The sequence below is a fragment of the Salvelinus sp. IW2-2015 genome, linkage group LG1, assembly GCF_002910315.2.
Source record: "Salvelinus sp. IW2-2015 linkage group LG1, ASM291031v2, whole genome shotgun sequence".
Classification (NCBI taxonomy): Eukaryota; Metazoa; Chordata; class Actinopteri; order Salmoniformes; family Salmonidae; genus Salvelinus; species Salvelinus sp. IW2-2015.
In genome coordinates this window covers 56,705,124-56,729,131 of record NC_036838.1, presented here as the reverse complement: position 1 = coordinate 56,729,131, position 24,008 = coordinate 56,705,124, and the positions used below count along the sequence as shown (strand labels likewise).

Here is a 24,008-nt window from a genome sequence, read left to right as displayed (position 1 = left end):
ATGAACTGTATAACAAAGAAAGATTGCAATGAATGTAATTATTTTACTTCATATGAATTCCAACACTCACCCTGCAGGTAATTACATAAGGGTGGGCTGCAATTTAAGCACTGCCACTAACTGTATTTCTGGTAAATCCTCCAGACCCTGGCGTTCACTTCAACCTTGGGCTTTCTGATGTCACCGCCATTCTGGGAGACCCAGCTGAACTTGTCTGTAAGCTGAGCAAGGAAAATGTTGATGGTGTATGGTACCTGAATGGAGAGGAGGTGAGCATCTACATTGCAGTATAATTTAGCCAATCACCACTTCAATACATATTATTATGCTGGTTATAGAAAAACACCAATACGTTATTATTATTATTATAGTTTAGTCCTTATATAGCGGTTATGAGCTAATATTAGTTGTTTTAATGGCCATTGCAAATGCAGACGAGATTTAAGAGATATATCAGCCTAAATATTGTGTTTTCCTGTTCAGATTGAACCCGATGATGTTCTTACCATGTCTAAAGATGGATTCTTCCAATCTCTGAAAATCAGCAAAATCTCAGAGGACTATGCTGGAAAATACAAATTTGAGGCAGATGGGCGTAAAACAGAGGCCATGATTGTTGTTGAAGGTCTAAATCTATTTAACTTTTTTTTTTATCTTGCATGTAATCTTAGCACTACATTCATTATATTTAAAAACATTCTTAAATTCACTCATTTATATTATTGTACCTTCCTTTGTAGATCCACCTAGATTCGACGCAGAGGAATTGAAAAAGTTTACTGTCCCAATCGTTACTAAAAAAGGTCAAAAAGCCACTTTCAAGATACCATTTGTGGGTCGGGATCCAATGAAGATCCAATGGTACCATGAAGGCGAGGAGCTCTCAGACGACACAAACATCAAGATAGAGCATGGAGAGGGTTATAGTCAACTAACTCTTAACAAGTTACAGCGCAAAGACACTGGAGAAATCAAGTTTAAACTCAAAAATGAGTTTGGAACTGTTGAGGCCTTTGCAAAGATCATTGTAACTGGTACGTTTATTCTCTCTGGGTCAAAGCAAGAACTTCTCTTTGATTTGGTGTGAATTCCTGATTGTTACAAGTCACTTAGGCCAATTTTATTTTTCAAACTATGTATTTAGAATACAGTGCAATATATTATAAGATAAAATCTAATAATAAATAAAATAATTACAATATTTAAGTGATTAATTAAAGGGATAGTGCAAGATTAAGCCCTTTATCTACTTACTCAGAGTTAAAAGAGCTCATGGATACCATTTTTACTTCTCTGCATCCAGTAGGAATGAAGTCGGTGGTAGCATGTTAGCTGTTCCGGTAGACTTCCAGTCATTGCGTTAAAGCTAGTTCGTATTGGCTCGCAAAATCTAACTCTTAACTTCATACTGCATGCAGAGACATACAAATGGTATCCATCAGTTCATCTGACTCTGGGTAAGTAGGTAAATTGCCTAAATATTGCACTGTCCCCTTAAGTTCAGGAAGAAATTGTATGATGCTAAGAGAAATAGCACAGAGAGTAAAAGCTGCATCTGTTTCTTCACAGACAAGCCCACCCCTCCCATGGGACCTCTGGAGATTATTGAAGCCTCTCAAAATGCAATTGAGGTGAAGTGGAGGGCCCCAAAGGATGATGGTGGCTGTAAGATACTAAACTACATCCTGGAACGTCAACAGATAGGCCGCAACACCTGGAAGAAGCTGGGTCCGATCGGTCCAGAGGCCCACTACAAGGACAGTGATGTGGACCATGGCAGGAGGTACTGTTACAAAATCAGGGCCGACACTGAGATGGGCACCAGTGAGTTGATGGAGACAGAGGATGTCCAGGCTGGCACAAAAGGTGGGCGCATAAATTGGTGAGGCCAATTTAGGGTGATTCAGGATACTATGTGTTATTTTGTAAATCTCAATGTGCATTGTCTAGTACAGTATAACAATACCAATTTTTTTTATGCTGAAATTAAGTGATTTATTTTGTATATATATTAATACAGAACCAGACGACAGTTGTCGCTAAACCATATTTCTGTACTTAGCATACGCTGGACCCCCTTCTGCACCCAAAGTGGTCAGTGCCTTCAAGGACTGTATCACTCTGACATGGAATCCCCCTTCCAACACTGGAGGAACCAACATTCTGGGATATAACATGGAGAAACGCAAGAAGGGAAGCAATCTATGGAGCCCTGTCAATCCTGCAGATGATAAGATAAAAGGTTTCACCATTTCAATTTCTGTTTTAATGTATTGTTCTTTTCTTGTTCATCTCCAAGTACCAGGAAACATGTTTATTCCATACATGAAGTATTACAGTTTCACCCATAACTTGCACTTGTATGCTTGTACCACAGAGAAGGAGTTCGGTGTGAAAGACGTGATAGAGGGCATGGAATACGAATTCCGTGTGGCAGCTATCAACAACTCTGGAGCTGGTGAATTTGGCACTCCGTCTGAGTTTGTGTTTGCCAGGGATCCAAAAAGTAGGTCATACTCAATGGTACTTTGTGTACGTAGATATTCTTTCAAAATAATCCATAGCTTTAAGAGACCTATCACTATGTCACTGTATAATTTCAGAGCCCCCCGGTAAAGTCATTGACCTGAAGGTGACAGACTCCACCTACACCACCTTGTCCCTGGGTTGGACTAAACCAAGGGAGGAAGCGGGGGTTAAGGATGAAGCCAAGGGATTCTTCGTGGAGATTAGACCAGCAGAAAGCCCAGAGTGGGACCGCTGTAACAATAACCCCATCATCATGACCTCCTTCACAGTGAAAGGCATGAAGTCAATGGCCATGTAGTGGGTGAGAGAGGTCACCACCAATTAATGTGGAGAAGGCAAGCCCCAAGAGCTGGACAACTACATCCTGGCTATGCCTCCCCCTGGTAAGACCTTGAATTACAAACATCCCTGTTGGCATCAACATATTGAGATGATCTAGTTTGATTGCAAGCACCCCCCCCCCCCCCCACCCCCACCCCCACCCCCCAACTTTGACTGTGTAGACACAAAAAATTTGAATGTTGATCTTCTGCATTTGCATCATCCAGTCAGGCCTAGATTCACTGATCAAAAAGTCAAGAGTTTCATGGTGGTACAAGCAGGGAATTCTGCACGATTCAACATGAACTTTGAGGTACAGTGTAAATATGTTGTATTATTTCTATGTCTAATAGAATATCCACTTTCATACAAATGGAGAGAACTCAAATAAATTATTCACCAGTTGTATGACATTGTTATGTAGATGTCGTGATTACATTCTGATATTCTTCACAGGCCTCCCCTTGGCCAGATGTCACCTGGATGAAGGATGGCATGCCTGTGTCCAAACGGGTTACCATCAGTAATGCTGAAGGGGCATCCCAACTTTTGATTCCTTCTTCAGAGCGCTCAGATACAGGAATCTATACCATTATGGTCAAGAATATCGTTGGCCAGGAGACGTTCAGCATTGAGATCAGAGTTACAGGTGAGATGCTGATAACATGGCTGACTGCGGTTCTGTTAATAACCAAGTTGAAAGCAGTTGAGGTCCAGTGTTAATCATTCATCACAATTATTTGTGGTCCGATCTAGACGAGCCCAAACCTCCAGGTCCTGTGGAGGTAGATGAGAACGTACCGGGCACAGTTACCATCTCCTGGTCGCCATCTCCTGATGAGAAGAGGGATGACAGGCTGCACTACCTGGTGTCGAAACGTGACTCAAGCAAGAGAACGTGGCACACAGTGGCAGACCACATCTTTAACAACAAGTTCACAGCCTGTAACATCATGCCTGGCAGAGAGTACCAGTTTCGTGTCTATGCCAAGAATGACATGGGCTCTTCTCAACCCTCAGAATCACCAAAGTGGGAAATCATAGGCAAAAGAGGTTTGTAAAAGCTGTTTGGGTCACTCTTCATTGTGGATTTTGGGCCAGTCAATTTTAGTGTCCATGTGCTTTGAAATGCATCAGAGTGGTTTTTACTGCTTAACATACAAAAATGCTGGCAATTTTTGGGGTCACTTGTTGGTAATCCCAATAAATGAGAGCTTGGGCACTGACTGGCCCAAAGTCTCCCCGGCTTGTCATTTGGCCGTTAGATGAAGGGAAGTGTCCGTACATGGTTTGCTCCTCCCAGAAGGAATCTTTATTAATAACGCTTTTAACATTATTGTATAATGCTAAAGCTTTATTAAAGATATGTTTTTTGGGTCAGCAACTGGTGAGCGGACATTTACACTTTCATCAGCTATGCTTTCATTTCTGTCCGTGTAATAACTACTGTAATCTTCAACAAGGTATGTCTGTGTTTGTGTTTTCAGAAAGGTTTGTGCTGGACAGGCCAGAGTCTAAGACCTGCAACCTAGAGCGTCCTCCCAAGTTCCTTGTCCCGTTGAAAATGCACACTGCTCCACAAGGTTATGAGTGCTACATGAGCTGTGCTGTCAGAGGGGACCCAACACCCCATGTCACATGGTACCGTAATAATATCAGCCTCAACACCAACACCAACTACCTAATCTCCAACACCTGTGGGGTCTGCTCCATGCTTATACTGAGGGTTGGACCCAAGGACACTGGAGAGTACAAAATCATCGCAGAGAACCAACTGGGCAGGGCAGAGTGTTCCACTAAGCTCACTGTCTCAGGTATAAACACCTTTTTTGCTGTACTACATTGAAATGCAAATCTGAGAGATACAACTAATTTCTTCTAGTTTTTTGAGAGCAAACAATGAATTTGAAATGGAAACCAATACATTTAAAAACAGTTTTACTTATTTATAATCCCATTTTGTGTTCTTGTTTTTCAGATTAGATTGGCATTAAAAAGAAGACAATCATGCCCTTATCTTTTTTCAAATAGCCTAAAGGAAAACTACATCCAAAAACAATATTTTGGTATTTGTTTTATTAATCCATTGTTGACATAGTCCCACATTTTTTTTGCTTATCAACAATCAGGTTTTCAAGATATGCAACTTTCAAAATACAGATATCATCCTCCGTATGATTAATTTTGTATCATATGATGCTGCTTTTTGTATCACATGATGCAAAATGCATTATACAGGGATGATTTCTGTATTTTGAAAGTGACATATCTTGAAAATTTGATTGCTGACAACCAAAATATTTTAGGACTATGTCAACAATGGACTAATGAAACAAATATCAAAATACAGTTTTTGGGTGGAATTTTCCTTTCACAGAAGTCCTCTGTTGTTTTCCAGTTCTGTGTAGAAATTACATTGTGTATATTTTTTAGTTCAGCGTTCCCTGTATCACATTTAACATAAGACTATTCTACATTCTGGGTGCTGCATATGTTTGAAGATCTCAGGTTGAGTACAATACAATGCATCACTCTTTGAATTAAGGCAAGGCCATTATGTAATGTAACAACAGTGTTCAATAATCAAAAGCAGCCTAAAAGCAAGTCATGAATAGTGTTGTGTTTGTGTTTTTTTTCTTCTCAAAGTGCAATATTGGTATAGGAAAGATGATTGGAAATTGAAATGATGCATGTTGCTCTTGTTTTCAGTGGCTTTTCAGTAAATTTGATTTAGAAAATGAACAGTAAAAACAAGCAGAGAGAGAGATCAAGGTTTACTGGCGTAAACATTCAAATGAGAACTGCAAATGCGTGGCTGTGTTTCATTAACTTCAAAGGTACTTACTAATTTGTGAAATGTGTTTTACCTGCTGTTTATGCTTCTCATGGAGAAATGCTGATTTGCCCATTTTTTCTTTGAAAACTAGAATCAATATTTGTTGTCTATAGTGTTTGTTTTTGTTTTCCTCTTTCATTTCCATTAGGCTAGTTTTAATTATTAAACTAAATGTAAAATGTTTAATATAATAGAACTTAATCAATCTACTATCTTCAACTAATCACAATGTAGAAGTTAAACATATAATGGATCTGAATGGTGTGTTGTAAAAGAGATATTTTTATGTTGGTTATGCTATATACGAGAGCTTGGTGTAAATACATATTTCAAGCTCATATGATGTAGGAAGTTTGAATTCTAAATGTTTGAACAGGAGAGTCAATTAAAATAAGTGATTATTAGTTTAATTTGCGTACATTTTTGTGATGCTTTTTAGACATACAGGAATGCTTAGGTGATTTGTGACAATTTCTTTTGTGGAGTTAGTCAGCAACATAGCATTTTGATGGCTTTGAAATGTGTAGGAATCATTTATACCTACTGAATAGTACAGTATTACTTTTATAGAGCACTCAAAACACAACTTTAATGCTATAAAATGTTTTGACAGGATAAAGCTCTCTTTTTCCACATTGACATTATCATTCTCTAGTTTAAATATCCTGCTCATAGAAGACAGTATTTTAAGTAGATTTTGATTAGTCATGTCCAATAGCAACCAACTCCAATAGAGTAAAACTACATGCTCAAATAAGTCAAACGTTGTTAATTTGCAACCAGATTAAAGATAACATGGTCATCATTACATGCATACTATTTCCTGTAGCATGCAGTCCAACATCCATAGTCATCTTAAGTAGCACACTAACCAGTCGAGGTCCATCAACAGAAGTGGAAACGGACCTTTAAAATGCTGGATGTAGAGATGCCCGGACAGTGTTCAATGTTTGCTGCTGTGGAAGTTCATCTCATTATGACATTTCTATAACCTCTTTTTAAAACCGTACTCTATAATAACGAGCCCGGTCCAATGTCTAGCGGGTATCTTCGTTTTGAGGGAGGAGTCAGCTATCCCTCCACTCTTGGTACGTCCTTTTCAAGACCTGCAGCACTTGGGCCAAATAATGTATATGTCAGTAAGCCTATCCCCAGCAGTCACAGTGGAAGGACACGGCCAAGGCTTGCACTGAGCATCTCAAAAAGGGTTTATTGCCTCTCAAAACGAAGACACCACACTCAAGTATCAGCAGGACTGTGGGTAGAAGGAGCAGAGAGGAGAGAGAACAAGTAAGTCCATTCCCTGGGCACAGGGCGAGGGGCTAAATGTCAACATGTGGACATGATAATAATTCAAGACATATTGATATCATTATTGATAACATCTGTTCTGTGTAACTATACTCAAATAAACTATGTGTACTGTGGGTGTCTCTGCACGCCAATTGTAAATTGATCCTAAGCTGTTTAAAGACTAATGGTATATGACGTCATTATGTCCTGTAAATAATTCAAATTAATGTAAGGTTGTTATGACACAAGGTTGTACGACGATGCAAGGAAGGGCATAAGTACATATAATTGAATGCTGATGGAGAGGGAGGCACAGCATTCAATTCCCAAATAAAACATCCATTACTTAGTGATTCAAAATTCAATTGAACTTGAAAACACAATTTAAAAAAATATATATATATAATAGCGAAATTTATAGTTGCTCAATGTATAGTCCAATACTGATTGCATAGGAAAATGGCATTCATAAGCATGCAAATGGAATGTAATAAAACACGATATGCTTACAACTGTTTATATGCTCTGGAAGCAATTGGCAGATGATGATGGTCTATTTTCAGGAATACACAGCACTCAAGTACTGTAACTAAAAGCTGAGATGCATTTTGAGCTGAAGATGAGATGAGCTTGAGCATTAAGATGCCTTATGAGCTTAACTATGTCGTGGATGTATGATAGGTGCTCAATGTTGATATAGTGATAACTAACCAAAAGTGTGGGAATACTGATATGTTCCCGACATTTAACGGTTTGATACATCTTGTGACCGCTTCTCCTCTCAAAAGATCGGGGCAACTAAGAGAGGCATCTTCTAACTGTCAAGATGATGCTGTGTAGACACAAACCCCCAATGGAACTGCCCAGGCAGTAAAAAGAGACTGATTGCCACTAGACGGAGCTCGGCGTCCTGGGACATAGACCTGCCACATACCCATCTTATTTATAAATCAATCCCACAGCACGGTTGCTAGGCAGGGCTATTTTTCATCCCATACAAATATGGAAGTACAGCACAGCGTAGACGATGACATTCAAACTTGCACGGCATCCTAATGGAAAGCCACCTCCTGGCTTGATTACTTTACTTTGGTTGTCTCATTGACTATCCAAAAGCAAGCAAAAGTTGTTCATATCATTGGTAAAATAAGTGCATTTGAACTCTTACAACTGGGACCTGTACAGCTAGAGAAAGAAGAGGCAAAGATTGTCTCCTAGCAACAATGAAAAAGTGAAGTGTAGCTCACGTGAAAAACATTTAATTCCTTGGTTAATCCCGTAGCAAAAAGCAGAGGTGCCAGAGTAGTGAACAGGTGAGGAAGTCAGAATGAAGATGGTGAGCAAGGAGAAGGTTCTTGCGTGGTAAAATGTGACCTGTGGATTTAGCCTGTAGCAATGGAACACTGACAGGCGAATATATAAAATTGTTTCCAAATGTTCAATTATTATTTATACTAATTTCACATACGCAATAGCATTATATTTAGCATATATTCAAGCTCCAATGCCTTCTGTCAAAGTGGACAAACCCAATACATATATTGGCTCATGACCTGATCCTTCTTCAGAATGACATTTTGCTTCTATTGACTTAAAATTGCATAAAAATGTAGTTGACCTGAGTGAGGTAGTTTACAGTAGCCCGTTCCATTTTCAGCGAGTGACTTGCGTCACATGTTGGTCCATGATAGATAGTTTTATGAGCTATGTGACCTATTGCATGAAAAATGAAGCAGGTCACTTGCCACAGCCTACATTGGGCATGCTAAGTATTCTGTGATCACAGGAATTCTTTAATTTACCGTCCATCTTGAGTTACCACCTCTTGGAGCATATCATGATCCAACCACCTGCACTAGTACGTGCTAAACTAAAAGTTGCGATATAAAAAAGAAATCTACACTGACTGCACTGTCAAGTGACTGCAGTGTCAAGTGTTTTTATGAGAATGTCAGATCGTTAAGATTTCTGTGCACAATTTATAAACTGTGCAAGTTTCTTCATACCAACAAATATATGAAACATATTATCGTGTTTAAACAGAGAAAATATAGCGTACACAGATTGTTGGTATGGGTATTAGTTAAGAGTTTCATTGGATCTTGAAATGTAAACGAATGCACTAGACAATGGAGAATGCCGGTATGACTGCACTGAAATCCCCCAAATAAAAATAATCCACTTACAAGAGTTTCCAAGGACTTTTTTTAAAGTGTCCTGCTTGTCCAAATGTTAAAGATAGCGACAAGAATGCTGTATCCTACCATCTGTCACACGCTCTCCCTCCCATTCCCCCTTTTAATAGAGACCTCACCAAGAGCAAGGTTTACTCAAAATGTGTCAGCATCAGATTCCTAGGACAGAAATATTGCCTTAATCCAGCGGTTAAAGCAATGGGTAAATGGCACCCGGTGGTACCATCTGTGGAAGATTAATTGTGTGGGAGACAGATGGGGTTTCTTACTGTTACTAATAGCTGTCCTGTCCTGTGACACCTACCATCCCACATGCTTAGCTCATATACTGAAGAAATGTGCAGCAGTCTTCCTTCGTGGCCCTCAGTGAGGTCCGCGCTCCTTAGTAAGCCAAGTAATTCCTATAAACACTGTGGAGTGCAGTGACCCAGAGATGACAGTCATGACAACCAAGCCATTATGTACTGTAGGGCCCAGAGACTATTTATGATAAACATTATGTTGATCACACTAAATCAAAAAATGATATTTGGTATTCTTACATTTTCCCATTAGAAAGGTCTTCACCAGTTTATCTCAGGGTACCACTGTGCATTCACAATGGTATTCATGCAATATGTATACAAAATCAACGCAGTTGATAGGTAGGTTAACCAGTTAGCCAACCATGGTACATTAGCCGGTTAAGCTTATTGGTTAAATGGTTAATTTGTATAATGTTATTTTAGCTTGCTGCTTCGTATTTATTTAACCAAGCAAGTTAGTTAAGAACAAATTCTTATTGACAATGACGGCCTACCCTGTCCTAACCCTAACCTGGACGATGCTGGGTCAATTGTACATCGCTCTATGGGACTCACGGCTGGTTGTGATACAGCCTGGAATCAAACCATGGTCTGTAGTGACACCTCTAGCACTGAGATGCAGTGCCTTAGAGCGCAGCGCCACTCGGGAGCCCCCTATAACCCTCCCGTTGTCCTCCTATTATGCCTAGCACACAGTGTCCCCCCCGGGTCACCCTGTCCCGTCGTGGCTAAAGGCCCAGTGGGCACAAGTGTGACAGTATGGGTGTGAACAGCCTTTGCAGATGTATTTCTTACACCTGCAGCACGNTTAAGTTGTATGTCATTCCAGGAGCACAGTAAGCTTGATGGTGCTTGTTAAGCGATTAAAAAATACATTATTGGACATCCCTACTTGGTTCACAACTTTATGCCAAACAAAAAACAGGATCTTGTTAACTTGATTTGAAARACATGTTCTCTATTTCAGTAGCAGAGAACCATCTGAAAAGCTGGCAAAACTGCTATCCATCGCGAGATGAAATTCTTCAAGACAACTAAAGACGAGGAGCCCACTGCTCCAGGGCAGGGTAAGTCATGTATTTTTTTTCTAAACTGATGTTTAAAAAAAAAAAAGACATCTTTATTTAACTAGGCAAGTCAATTAAGAACAAATTCTTATTTACAATAACAGCCTACCAAGAGGCAAAAGGGACAGGGGCTTGAAAAAAATGTATAACGTAGGACAAAACKCACATCACGACAAGAGAGACACCACAACACTACATGAAGAGAGACCTAAGACAACAACACAACATGGCAGCAGCACAAACATTACATGTTTTCTAAACATAATATACTTTTTTATCAAATCGTAACTAATCAATGTAAATGTTCATACAACAATGAATAKATCAAGTTTCTTTCCGATTTCGTATTATTCCTATAAGACTATTGTGATGTACTGTATATGTGTATGTTTAATCCTGCTCTTTGTCCTACATCCCTCTAGTGGCAATCAAAAAGAGATCCAGAGTCCCTGGGGTCATGATTACACAGTTTGTGGAGGAGCTTCCTGTGGGCATGACCACCCCTGATTTCACCCGCAAACCCATCGCTTTGACTATTCAGGAAGGTATGGTTCATATATCAAACCACAATGACAATGTGAGATAGTACTAAAGTCTTTAAATTGCAAATATTTCCTTGATCCTTGCTTGAAATTGACAGTATACTGAGTTGACATTAACTGTGTTTTATTGCATTATTTTATAAAGGGAAATGTGCTGTTTTCAAAGCAATTGTGTCTGGTAATCCGACACCAAGTGTGCATTGGACAAGAAGTAATGGAGAAGTAAATGAACCAGAGAGATACAAAATTGTATCTGATCCAGCCACGCCTAATGAGCACTATATAGAGGTGAGTCAACACCCTAGTATTGGAGAGGAGCAACAATTTACAGTGACACCTTTTTGGTATTTCTAAACAACCTCAATGGATCTGAAACAACCTGATTTCCACCTTACGTAATACGAACCAGAGGGCGAAATAATAAACAAAATGTTGGCTGCAATGAGGACTAAAAGATAACCTCGACATCCACGTTAGCGAGCGATAAATCGCTGGCCAATGTTGACTGCAATTGAGATCAGCTGTGTTATTTTAGATGGTTTAACAAGAGATCAGCTGGTTACAATTAGCCCAGCTCTTTTACAAACATATCTTTTTTCACTGTCGCCGTTGTTCTTCTTCTTGCCTTCGTCCCCAATCTGGGGTGACGTAATTGACGCTAACAAATTTTGTTCCAAATAGTAATACTCTTGCTCAATTTGTGTTCACAGATGCCGGAAGTATCTCCAGAACAAGCTGATACCTACAAATGCTTTGCCACCAATGAGTATGGAAAAGCTGTGGTCACCGCTAACCTCAATGTAATTGAAAGTGAGGACACCATTTCTCCTGGGTTGATATATGGCGCTAAACCGGGTTACATCTCATAACTGAGTCTTGAACAAGAGAAACATCATGTTATGTTAAATACTGTAGATCCTTAACAAAACACTGGCAGACACATATCCTCAGGATCTAAGCCAGACAAAGTATAATTGATCCGATTGATCTTAATTAACCAAATCATCTAATGAAACATCTCTTGCCTTTCAGTGGGATATAAGAAGAGCAAGGCTATGAAAGATGCACGAGCAGGTCAGTCACTGAATTTCAATCACAAAACAAAGTTTAAGTGACATTAACTGTACAAAATAACGTAAAAGTTCAATCTCAATTTAGCTGCTGTGAAGCCACCTGAAGATTTCAAAAATCTCCTAACAAAAGCGTAAGACAATACTAGAAAAACAATCAATCATAGCTAGGTTCTAGATCCTAATTCTACCATAATGGTTTTGACGCGTGAATGAGATACAGTTGTATTCTTCTTGTTTAAGGGTTGTAGAATCAAACAAAGATGACAAAAAAGATGGAGAAATCGATCCAAGGTTTTGGGATGTGTTGATGAGTGCCGACAAGAAAGACTATGAGAAAATCTGTGCTGAGTTTGGAGTCACTAACTTCCGCTGGATGCTGAAGACACTGAACGCGAAGAAGGTTGAGAGGGAGGAGGATCAAGCAAAGGTTTGCCTGAATCAGAGATAGTCAAAGATAATAAAAATGCCTGTATATAGCTTAAGTTTTTTTTTTTACATTTTAGTAATTTACAGTAGCAGACGCTCTTATCCAGAGCGACTTACAGGAGCAATTAGGGTTAAGTGCCTTGCTCAARGGCACATCGACCGATTTTTCACCTAGTCAGCTCGGGGATTCAAATCAGCAACCTTTCGGTTCCTGGCCCAAACTCTTAACCGCTAGGCTACCTGCCACCCAGCATTTACCAGTATGTGAAAAGTGAGGTGTTTATTCCTCTTACATACACTGCTGTATTCCAAAATGAACAGTAACTGAATATCACCAACATCATTACCAGTGAATGTGTTTTTTGCTCCTYCAGTATGTTGAAAACCTCAGCAATCTGAAACACATTGAAGTAAAACCTGGTGGAGGTGCAGAGTTTGAATTTGAGATGTCGCTTAAAGACCCCAACGTCAAGATCTTCCTGTTCAAGGTGAGAATGGTGTGAAATACACACTGTTATATGCATTGTAACAACAACCAAGCYGAACATGTTTGATTTTATTTTAGAATAACCAATAGGTGTCTTTACATTAAATGTGTTTTTTGTATGCATTAATTAAGACTGACAATGTGTTTTTATACAGGATGGAGTAATGGTTCCGTTCAGTGTTGAAACAGAAGATAAGCATTTTCTGAAGAAAACAGGAAGAAAATTTACATTTGGCATTAAGGATCTTGCTGGAGATGATGAAGGATTGTACCAAGTGATGGTGGAGGGGGTACTTATCTTCTCAACTGACTTCAAAGGTGAGATGTCTTTAATTTATTCTCTGTTTAATCATTTCCCATTTCATATAGGCTAACAATCCCTAATGCCAACAAAATTCCCTCAGGTTAGCCGGTATGCAAAAATGAATGTCAGTTAAAAATCGACCAAAACAAAAAGGGAACATAACACATGTCATTCTGTCATTTTGTTCCAGATAAAGTATTTCTTCCAAATTTGTATTTTATTCAGTTCCCATGGCGGATTTCCTGGTCAAAATTKAGGAAGTGAAGGCCACGGAGAGAGAGGATGGCGTGTTTGAATGTGTCCTGTCATCCCCCATGTCAAAGATTCAATGGACGGGGAAGAATCAACCGTGTGAACAAGGGGAGAAGTTTGACATTGAAGTGTCAGAGGACATGCTCATTCATAGATTGGTTGTGAAGGACTGTGCGAAACTGGATGGTGGTATCTATTCAGTATGTGCAGGGATCAAGTCTTGCAATGCCTTTCTTGTTGTGGAGGGTAAGGAGATGACGTTTCAAACACAAAAAGTGTCGCTAAGTCATGTGACTCTTAKTTGTGTAAGGGCATATAATGTCAAATATATGTCACTTGTTAAGTAAATTGATCAATATCAATCAAACATTATCCATATCAGACAGTAAAAATGCTAAACATTGACAATCTTTACTAACCTATATCTCTACCTATGTTCTTATTTGCCCACGCTCCAGCTGATAACGATCCAGCCACCAAGGGGAAAAAGAAAGTCCGCAAAACAACTCGAGCTGGTGGGGGAGAGGTAGACTTGGCTAAAATAGCTGCAGAGCAGAAAGCTAAGCTGGACAAAGCGAGAGATGAGAGAATGGAGTTGGCGAAACAGATTAAGGCAGACATGGATGCTAAGGCAGCAGCAGCGCCCGAACTAGAGCTGGAGAACAAGGACGAGAAGAAAGAGCCTGAGCCTGTGGAAGAGAAGAAGGAAGAGCTTAGAGACAAAGAGATACCAGTTGAAAAGAAGAAGAAAGAGCCTGGAGACGAAGAGACACCAGTTGAGGAGAAGAACAAAGAGCCTGGAGACGAAGAGATACCAGTTGAAGAGAAGAACAAAGAGCCTGGAGACGAAGAGATACCAGTTGAAGAGAAGAAGAAAAGAGTGAGAACAGGTCCACTGATCCCAGACACCATCATAGGTAAGAGGTTTCAAGGTGTTCAATGATTTGTAATGTCCAGGCATCACATTCACACTACATCATCTTCCATCTTCCTATCACTACATTGACTACGACTTGATGTATCCTCTAGACCCAGGAGTGCACTTTACCAGTGGATTGTCAGACATCAGTGTTAATATGGGCAACAGAGGTGAACTGGAGTGTAAACTGAGCAGGGAAAACTGTGAAGGAATCTGGTACAAAGATGGAGAAGAGGTGAGTTAGAAAAACGGTAGTAACTATAAACATCAGTCCTCAGATTTGGAAATGCCATCATACATGCAATACTCTTCAAAAATGTAATCTCAAATCCAACTTGTTTTTGCCATCTTGTTTTTTCAACTACTACAGCAGGTAAGTTCTGTTCAGTATGAAACTGCGAAATAGAAAAATATTGCAGAGACTAAATGCAGAAAAAGTAATAATTGAGCTGCAACAGCGCATGCAGTTCTTTACAGGTCTAAACAGTACTTTGTTTGTTTCCTTCCAGATAGAAGCATCAGATGATATTGCGATGACACATGATGGGGCCTTTCACAGGCTTATACTGAAGAACTGCAAGGAGGAAGATTCTGGCAAATACCGATTTGAAGCTGATGGACGTAAAACAGAGTCCATACTCGTTGTAGAGGGTAAAGGAATCCATCCATCCATCCATCTTTTAACATAATTAATGGAAACGTTGAGGCAGTTGAAGTATTGAGCGAATGCAGCATACTCTGAAGATGGACATGCAATGCCAAGTCAACTAACATATATTGTAGCTACTATATGTACTGTATTTGTGCTATTAAATGTATGTGACATCTGTGTTACAGATCCACCCAGAGTAAACCCAGATGACCTGGCTGATTTCTCAAAGCCCGTCATAATAAAGGTTGGCCAGAGCGCTACCTTCAAACTGTCTTTTATGGGTCGTGACCCAATGAAGATCTATTGGTACAATGAAGGTGAGGAGTTGGTGGAGGACAAACACATCAACATTGAGAAGTCGCTCACACACAGTCGCCTCCTCCTCAGCAAGTGCCAGCGGAAAGCCACAGGAGAAATCAAGATCAAGATCAAAAATGAATGTGGAACCATTGAGGGCAGATCCAGGTTGATTGTGCTGGGTCAGTGGGATGAWATGAATCTATTTGCAATGTTGCTACGACAATCCTTTGTGCTTGCCTGAATGACATATCAGGGTGTCTCCACCTTTTACATAATATTGGCAATACAGCTTCTAGCTTCATACACAACATTATCTAGGATAACATAAGGCTAACTGGAGTATAATTAGGCTCCCCTATATCTATTCACAGACAGACCAAGCCCTGCCTTAGGACCTGTGGAGATCATTGAAGCTTCTTCGGCTGTACTTGACTTTAAATGGAGGCCTCCAAAAGACAATGGTGGCTCTCCTGTGATCAACTACATCCTGGAACGACAGCAGCTGGGCCGTAACTCCTGGATGAAGCTGGGTCAGATCCCTGGAGAGCCCAAATACAGGGACACCAATGTAGACCATGGAAGGAAGTATTGCTACCATATCAGGGCTGTGACTGAGCAGGGCATAAGTGAAATGATGGAGACAGATGACATCCAGGCCGGTACAAGAGGTAAGGCAAAATCTGTCACCAGAATGCAGAATTTAGCTGTTGAATTAGGGTTCTCTCTTTCTCCCAATGGAGGATGCCATCAGACCTCCAAAATGTACTTTTTTCCCCTTGTTACCTAGCATATCCCGGACAACCTTCCTCACCCAAAGTGATCAGTGCCTTTGCAAACTGCATCAATCTGGAATGGGTTCCCCCTTCCAACACTGGAGGAACTAATATTCTAGGTTATCACCTGGAGAAACGCAAGAAGGGCAGCAATCTATGGGGTTCAATCAACAATTTGAAAGAGCCAATCAAAGGTGTGTCCATTTCAATACTTGGTTCATCCTCCAAGTGTCTTTCTGTATTTGTTTTGTTCTAATTGCATTCCATACCAGTACACAACCTGATTTCTATATTGCTATAAATACAACCATACTCTCAAAGCGCTGAAACAATAAAGAAATATTTTGATCCCTTCATTATCTATTTTTTGTCACACCCATACTTTCAGGTCAAGGGATTGCAGTCAAAGACGTTATTGAGGGAATAGAGTATGAGTTCCGTGTTGCAGCTATCAACATATCTGGTGCTGGAGAGCCAAGCACCCCCTCTGAATTTGTTATTGCAAGAGACCCAAAGAGTAAGTAATATGATCTGTTTCATTCTGAGATAGCGATGACAAACTCTGGAAATCAGCCATCATTTGATAATACAACACGTCATTTGACTGGTAAATAAGGCATAACATTACAGTTCAAATATAAAGTATGTTTATGAGCAGCTGTCGCAAACAGTATATTCTACTCACCCCTGAAATCATTTGTGTCCTTCAGAGCCCCCCGGTCAAATCATTGACCTGAAGGTGACAGACTCCACCTACACCACCTTGTCCCTGGGTTGGACTAAACCCATAGAGGAGGAAGGGGTCCAAGATGAAGCCAAGGGATACTTTGTGGAGATCAGACCAGCAGCAAACCCAGAGTGGGACCGCTGTAARAATAACCCCATCATCATGACCTCCAATAACATTTTGGGTCTTAAGTCAATGGCCATGTACTGGGTGAGAGTGATTGCCACCAATGACGGGGGAGAAGGGGAGCCCAGAGGCTTGGACAACTACATCCTGGCTATGCCCCCCCCAGGTGAGTGACATCAAATTGTCAACATTGTTTTTGTCAAGTTTGTGTTCACAGTATCATGATAGTAGTTCTAAGACTGAAACACAGAATGAAAACCTAAAACCTGGAGTGATTATACACATATTATTATATTCTCATTATCTTATTTCAAGTTATATAATTTCAAAGGTTTTTTTAATATGATTTTCTCGTTTCTCATAGTGAGACCACATTTCACTGATCGCAAAATGAAGAGCTTCATGGTTGTGAGAGCCGGGAATTCTGCTCGAATCAACATCAACTTTGTGGTCAGCAAAATKTTGTGCATGTAAACAATGCCTTATTGGGTTTTACATCGGAATGACCAGTTTCTATGGCAAATTACAGAACTCAGTCTGCTATTCCATGTAAGTGTGATACTCTGTGACCTAGAATGTGTTGCAATGGTGTAGAAATACAAAATCAGAGCAACAAATTCTGTAATGAAATGTGATGGATGTTAACAGAGATACTTAAAAAATTTGATTGCTCATTGTAGAAACATTCCCTTAACCTTTTATTGCCGTGGGCTAAATCACGGCCACAGAGTGATTCTTGGTAGTCTTAAACAAATCTACTTTGAAACAAAGGTATACACCTCACACACATGATTATGGGTTAAAAGAAAGACACCTGTACCATGTCAGATATACAGTATGCATTAAGTTTTAAGTTTGTATCCCAATATTACACTTTAAATACAGTATATCACAGAAGACTGAAATATTRGTCAGGTTTTTTGGAATATTCCACCCATGAGGCCAAAGAGGGGGCTTTWGGTCATTGTCTGCAGGAAAGGGCTACACTACCAAACAAACTCATCTGTCTATTTCTACGTTGTCTTTTGGCAGGCTTCTCCTATGCCAAACATAACGTGGCTAAAGGATGGGATGCCAGTATCAAAACTTGTAACCATTAGCAACTCCGATAATACATCCCAGCTCCTAATCCCCACATCTGAGCGTCCCGACACAGGAATCTACACCATCATCGTCAAGAACATGGTTGGTCAGGAGACCTTCAGTATCGAGATCAGAGTCACAGGTATAATCATACAAGCAAGACATTCCACTAAATATTGACAGTGAGTGGTGGAAAGTGAGTGGTGGAAAGTGAGTGGTGGAAAGTGAGTGTTACTGACAGTGAGTGGTATTGACAGTGATGGTATGACAGTGAGTGGTATTGACAGTGAGTGGTGGAAAGTGAGTGTTACTGACAGTGAGTGGTATTGACAGTGAGTGGTAATGACAGTGAGTGGTAATGACAGTGAGTGGTAATGACAGTGAGTGTTACTGACAGTGAGTGGTATTGACAGTGAGTGGTAATGACAGTGAGTGGTAATGACAGTGAGTGGTATTGACAGTGAGTGATATTGAGAGTCAGTGGTATTGACAGTCAGTGGTATTGACAGTCAGTGGTATTGACAGTCAGTGGTGGAACTCTGTAAAAAATCACTACTGTGTTTATTATCTGTCATCTGTGGCATGAGGAGTTGTTGTGTGAGGGGTGCTGTGAGATTATTTAAGATACTATTTGAAGAAGTAGGGTTCCACATATTTTTGGAAGTTGGGCAGGGACTCTGCTGTCCTAGCTTCAGGGGGAAGCTGGTTCAACCATTGGAGTGCCAGGACAGAGGAGAGCTTGGACTGGGCTAAGCAGGAGCTGCCCTAGGGCCAAAAYACCAGAGGTGTCAGAACAAAGTGCTCGGGTTGGGGTGTAGGGTTTGAGCATAGCCTGAAGTTAAGGAGGGGCAGTTCCTCTTGCTGCTCCATAGGCAAGTACCATGGTCTTGTAGTGGATGCGAGCTTCGACTGGAAGCCAGTGGAGTGTGTGAAGGAGCGGGGTGACATGGGAGAAATTGGGAAGGATGAACACCAAGCGGGCTGCAGCATTCTGGATAAGTTACAAGGGTTTGATGGCACAAGCAGGGAGCCRAGCCAACAGCAAGTTGCAGTAATCCAGATGGGAGAGGACAAGTGCCTGGATTAGGACTTGCACCGCTTCCTGTGTGAGGTACGGTCATACTCTACGGATGTTGTTGAGCAAGAACCTGCAGGAGCGAGTACTGCTTTTAAGTTTGCAGAGAACGCCAAAGTTCTTTGCACTCTGGGAGGGGGACACCGTGAAGTCAACCACGATGGAGTGGGCAGGCCTTCCCCGTGAGGAAGAGAAGCTTGAGCTTGAGGTGGTGGGCCGACATCGAAGCTGAGATATCTGCCAGAGATGGGTTTCGCCAACTGGGTTTCAGAAGGGGGGGAAGGAGAAAAGTAGTTGAGTGTCATCCGCATAGCAATGATAGGAGAGACCATGTGAGGATATGACATGCGCTGAAGAGTGGTGTTTTCTGTAGAGTCTACTTTACAATGACAAATACATMTATTACACTGTATGTGTAATATTGCATGTACTGTACATTCAAATGAATGGTTGACGACGATGTCTCTCTTATCTGGTTCCAGATGATCCCAAGCCTCCTGGCCCGGTGGAGTTGGAACAGAATGTTCCTGGAACAGTGACTGTGACCTGGACTCCCTCCCCAGATGAGAAGAGGGACGACAGGCTGCACTACATAGTGTCCAGACGCGACTCCGTCAAGCGAATGTGGCAAACTGTAGCCGACCACCTCTTCAACAACAAGTTCACAGCCCTCAACATCATGGCTGGACGAGAGTACTACTTCCGTGTCTACGCCAAAAATGACATGGGTCTCTCTGAGCCTTCTGAGTCGCCAACCTGGGGAGTGACCAAGAAAAAAGGCATGTTAAGATTGTTATGAATCATTGTTGATTATCCAGAGAGAGAATCATAAGTCACCCTCAAGAGGAAACCAAAACAGATGTTTGTTAGTTAAAACCTCACTAGGAACGCTAGCGTACTAGGGTACTAGGGACTAGTGTCCCACCTGGCCAACATCCAGTGAAATTGCAGAGCGCCAAATTCAAAAACAGAAATATTCATTATAAACATTCAGAAAACATACAAGTGTTATACATCGGTTTAAAGATMAACGTCTTGTTAATCCAACCACGGTGTCAGAWTTCAAAAAGGCTTTACGGCGAAAGCATACCATGGGATTATCTGAGAACAGCGCCCAGCAGACAAATCATTACAAACAGTTACCAGCCAAGTAGAGGAGATACACAAGTCAGAAATAGAGATAAAATTAATCACTTACCTTTAATGATCTTCATATGGTTGCACTCACAAGACTCGCATTTACTCAATAAATGTTTGTTTTGTTCGATAAAGTCCCTGTTTATATCCAAAAACCTTTGTTCGCACATTTTGTTCAGTAATCCACAGGCTCAAACGCAGTCGCAACAGGCAGACAAAAAATCCATAAGGTATCTGTAATGTTCGTAGAAACATTAAAAATAATGTTTATAATCAATCCTCAGGTTGTTTTAAGCCTAAATAATCGATAATATTTCAACCGGACAATAACGTTGTCAATATAAAAGGTAAACAAGAAAGGCGCACTCTCGGTCGTGCGCATGAAAAATCTCTGGGACACTGTAGGGTTCACTCATTCAGAGTGGTCTTACTCCCTCATTTTTAAGAATACAAGCCTGAAACAATTTCTAAAGACTGTTGACATCTAGTGGAAGCCATAGGAAGTGCAATTTGAGTCCTAAATCAATGGATACTGTAATGGCATTCAATAGAAAACTACAAACATAAAAAAATCCCACATCCTGGATGGATTTTTCTCAGGTTTTCGCCTGCCAAATCAGTTCTGTTATACTCACATACATTGTTTTAACAGTTTTGGAACCTTTAGAGTGTTTTCTATCCAGATRTACCAATTATATGCATATCCTAAATTCTGGGCCTGAGTAGCAGGCAGTCTACTTTGGGCATGCTTTTCATCCGAAGGTGAAAATAGTGCCCCCTACCCTAGTGAAGTTAACATGTTTGTCATTTAATGGGGAGAAGCTACAGCACACTGTGGTCTGTGATACTGTTCTGAAAAAGATCTCAGACCAAAACCTTGTGGTCGCAGAAGTATGATATTGTAATTTGAACAACAGTTCAATGAGTTTCAACAGTTTCACATTTCTCATGAATAGGCCTAAACAAAACTAAATGAAGTCATAAAAGCAATTTGAACCACTAACTGAGACTTTCCCATATTCATTTTGTTTCATCTAGATAAGTTCTCAATGGCTGTCAGCTCATTCAAGAGCCTCAACTTTGAGTCAGCGCCATCGTTCTTAGTTCCACTGAAAACGCACAGCACCCCTGAGAGCTACGAGTGCTACATGAGCTGTGCTGTCAGAGGGGACCCAACACCTCATGTCACATGGTACCGCAACAATATCAGCCTCAACACCAACACCAACTATCTTATCACCAACACCTGTGGGGTCTGCTCCATGCTCATACTGAGGGTTGGACCCAAGGACACTGGAGAGTACAAAGTCATTGCAGACAATGCCTTGGGCAGGGCAGAGTGCTCCACCAAACTCACAGTCAACGGTATAAGAAATAAAAGTCTTACTGTGCTACATTGAAATATAGCATGTTCACATGATGTGTAAAATAATGTTTTTAAACTATAATCTGTCTTTTCATTGTCTTTCAGAGTGAAGTGGTTCCACAGTCCTCGAGTTCTGCTTCGCAAAGACTGTCAGATTGCCCAGAGCAACCAGAAACACTGCAGAGAGCTAACATGGATGCATGTTGATTATATCCTTAGAGAGTAGGCATGTTCTTCAGTCTTGTGGTAAAAAAAGAAAATCAATAGTGGTTTGAGATACAGTAGTGTGTGTTGAAAGAGATTATGTAATGACTTATTCATACTGTAAATAGGCCTTTTGTTTGACAGAAACTTGACAATCCAATCCTAGATGTGTTCTCTTGTTGACTCTCAAGACTTAAGAGAGACAGAGGCAACAGAAGAGATTCCCATAATTTAAGACGCATGCAATTTGAAATCAATATTCCATAGGCCACTCACATGGTGTCCATTGCCTAGGCTGTCCACTGTGACCCCCCCCCCCCCCCCRCCATAAAATAGTCCATGGGTGCACACACCCTGGTATTGTTTTGCCAACTGTTACACGGCTTCACATACCTCTTTTACTGCTAGCATGCAGTCGTGTTCTTTCGGGGGATATTGAGAGTTTATAATGGAAGGTAATAAATTAGAAGAATTCATAGGCATGACTGAGTTTGACCTTATGTACATTTGGTCCTGGGCTGGTTTCAAGTTTCAGAAAGTGTAAACTTTCTACATGACAATGCATGGTTCTGTAGTGATTGTTGACTTAAGCGGACAATAATTATTTTATAGCATAACAATGTAACAGGCTTTGACATTTACAAGCATACAAACTGGTGGACAAGAATACGTTCACTGTATTTGCATTGTATTTTACAATTTTAAATACAGTAAATACAGTAATACAGTAATACAACATTATTAAAGTTAAGGTGATTCATGGAAATGTAAGTCAAATTCCTAATAGTGAAAGCAAGTTATCCTAACTGTCGGCTATTTGAGCTTCAGTGTACTGTCAATCTGATTTTGAACCTAATAACTTAAAATAATTTTGCCTGCATTTAAGTAAATAGCAACAACTGGTTATAGGCTTCCTCCCTTTCCTTTATTTGTTTGGTAAAAATATGTAAACAACTGGATGGAAAAAGCAATGGACAGGAAATGTGGAGTGTGAGTTGATGCAGAATTGTTTTGTGAAGGAAACGTATTAACCCTTGACCCTGTGTGGCCCCTGAAGTAAATGCCTTCTGTAATGTCAACCTTCTCAGCTCAGCTTCCCATGCCTGTGTCCGGTCAACTTTCCTGTGTCAAACACCAACTATTATTTTGTCGCCTGAAATATGCACAACACACTGTCAATCGTGCTTGGACCCAGTATAACTGTGTCATTGCTAAGAATACAATAAAGATACAAGAATGACTCCTAGTGGTTTTAAGTTCCAACCAGTTCCTGTGTTCTAAGTTCAAATCACATCAAATCACGCATACACATATTTAGCAGATGGTAAGCATGCTTGTGTTCCTAGCTCCAAAAGTGCGGTAGTATCTAACAATTCATAACAATACACACAAATCTAAAAGTAATATAATGTAATTAAGAAAAAATTGAAATATTAGGACAAGCAATGTCAGAGTGGCATTGACTAGAATACACTAGAATAAAATATATACATATGAAATTAGTATAACAGCATGTAAACATTAAAGTGACCAGTGTTTCATTATTAAAGTGACCAGTGATTCCATGTATATGTACATAGTGCAGCAGCCTCTAAGGTGCAGGGTTGAGTAACCGGGTTGTAGCTGGCTAGTGACAGTGACTAAGTTCAGAGCAGGGTACTTGGTGGAGGCCGGGCTAGTGATGGCTATTTAAAAGTCTGATGGCCTTGAGATAGAATGGCTATTTAAAAGTCTGATGGCCTTGAGATAGAAGCTGGTTTTCAGTCTCTCGGTCCCAGCTTTGATGCACCTGTTCTGAGCTCTACTTCTGGATGATAGCGGGGTGAACAGGCCGTGGCTTGGGTGGTGTCACGGCCGTGAAAAGAAGAGGACCAAGGTGCAGCGTGGTCGTACATTTTCTCTTTATTTGGAAAAGACGCCGAACAAAACAATAAACACTACAAAAAACAAACCGTGAAGCTCAAAAGGCAAAGTGCCCTAAACAAAGTCAACTTCCCACAAAGACAGGTGGGAAAA

At 40.5% G+C, this 24,008-nt stretch overlaps 2 protein-coding genes across 3 annotated transcripts in view; both read left to right on the top strand.

Moving 5' to 3' along the window:
* The window catches only part of igfn1.1 (immunoglobulin like and fibronectin type III domain containing 1, tandem duplicate 1), a 29,305-nt gene extending 23,209 nt beyond the window's left edge, over positions 1–6,096 (top strand). Inside the window, 12 exon segments of the mRNA XM_023997130.2 lie at positions 145–269; positions 484–625; positions 741–1,034; positions 1,570–1,866; positions 2,063–2,242; positions 2,378–2,506; positions 2,604–2,912; positions 3,078–3,163; positions 3,307–3,499; positions 3,607–3,903; positions 4,338–4,664; positions 4,829–6,096. Coding sequence (XP_023852898.1) covers positions 145–269; positions 484–625; positions 741–1,034; positions 1,570–1,866; positions 2,063–2,242; positions 2,378–2,506; positions 2,604–2,912; positions 3,078–3,163; positions 3,307–3,499; positions 3,607–3,903; positions 4,338–4,664; positions 4,829–4,833 — 2,384 coding nt within the window. The 3' untranslated portion in view covers positions 4,834–6,096.
* Positions 6,097–6,459: 363 nt separating this feature from the next.
* igfn1.3 (immunoglobulin like and fibronectin type III domain containing 1, tandem duplicate 3) lies at positions 6,460–23,232 on the top strand. 2 transcript variants are annotated; one of them, XM_023997163.2, is made up of 24 exons: positions 6,460–6,976; positions 10,450–10,546; positions 10,969–11,091; positions 11,234–11,376; positions 11,799–11,898; positions 12,121–12,162; positions 12,247–12,292; positions 12,402–12,588; positions 12,962–13,075; positions 13,230–13,392; positions 13,604–13,876; positions 14,089–14,547; positions 14,660–14,784; positions 15,059–15,200; positions 15,387–15,680; positions 15,873–16,169; positions 16,289–16,468; positions 16,663–16,791; positions 16,985–17,293; positions 17,492–17,577; positions 18,160–18,352; positions 19,768–20,064; positions 21,461–21,787; positions 21,894–23,232. In XM_023997163.2, the coding sequence occupies exons 2-24, from the start codon at positions 10,495–10,497 to the stop codon at positions 21,896–21,898; spliced, it is 4,086 nt and encodes a 1,361-aa protein (XP_023852931.1). In that variant the 5' UTR covers positions 6,460–6,976; positions 10,450–10,494; the 3' UTR covers positions 21,899–23,232. The 2 variants fall into 2 exon arrangements, with proteins under 2 accessions (XP_023852931.1, XP_023852924.1); XM_023997156.2 differs by having other exon boundaries at positions 10,447–10,546.
* The last annotated feature ends 776 nt before the right edge of the window (positions 23,233–24,008 follow it).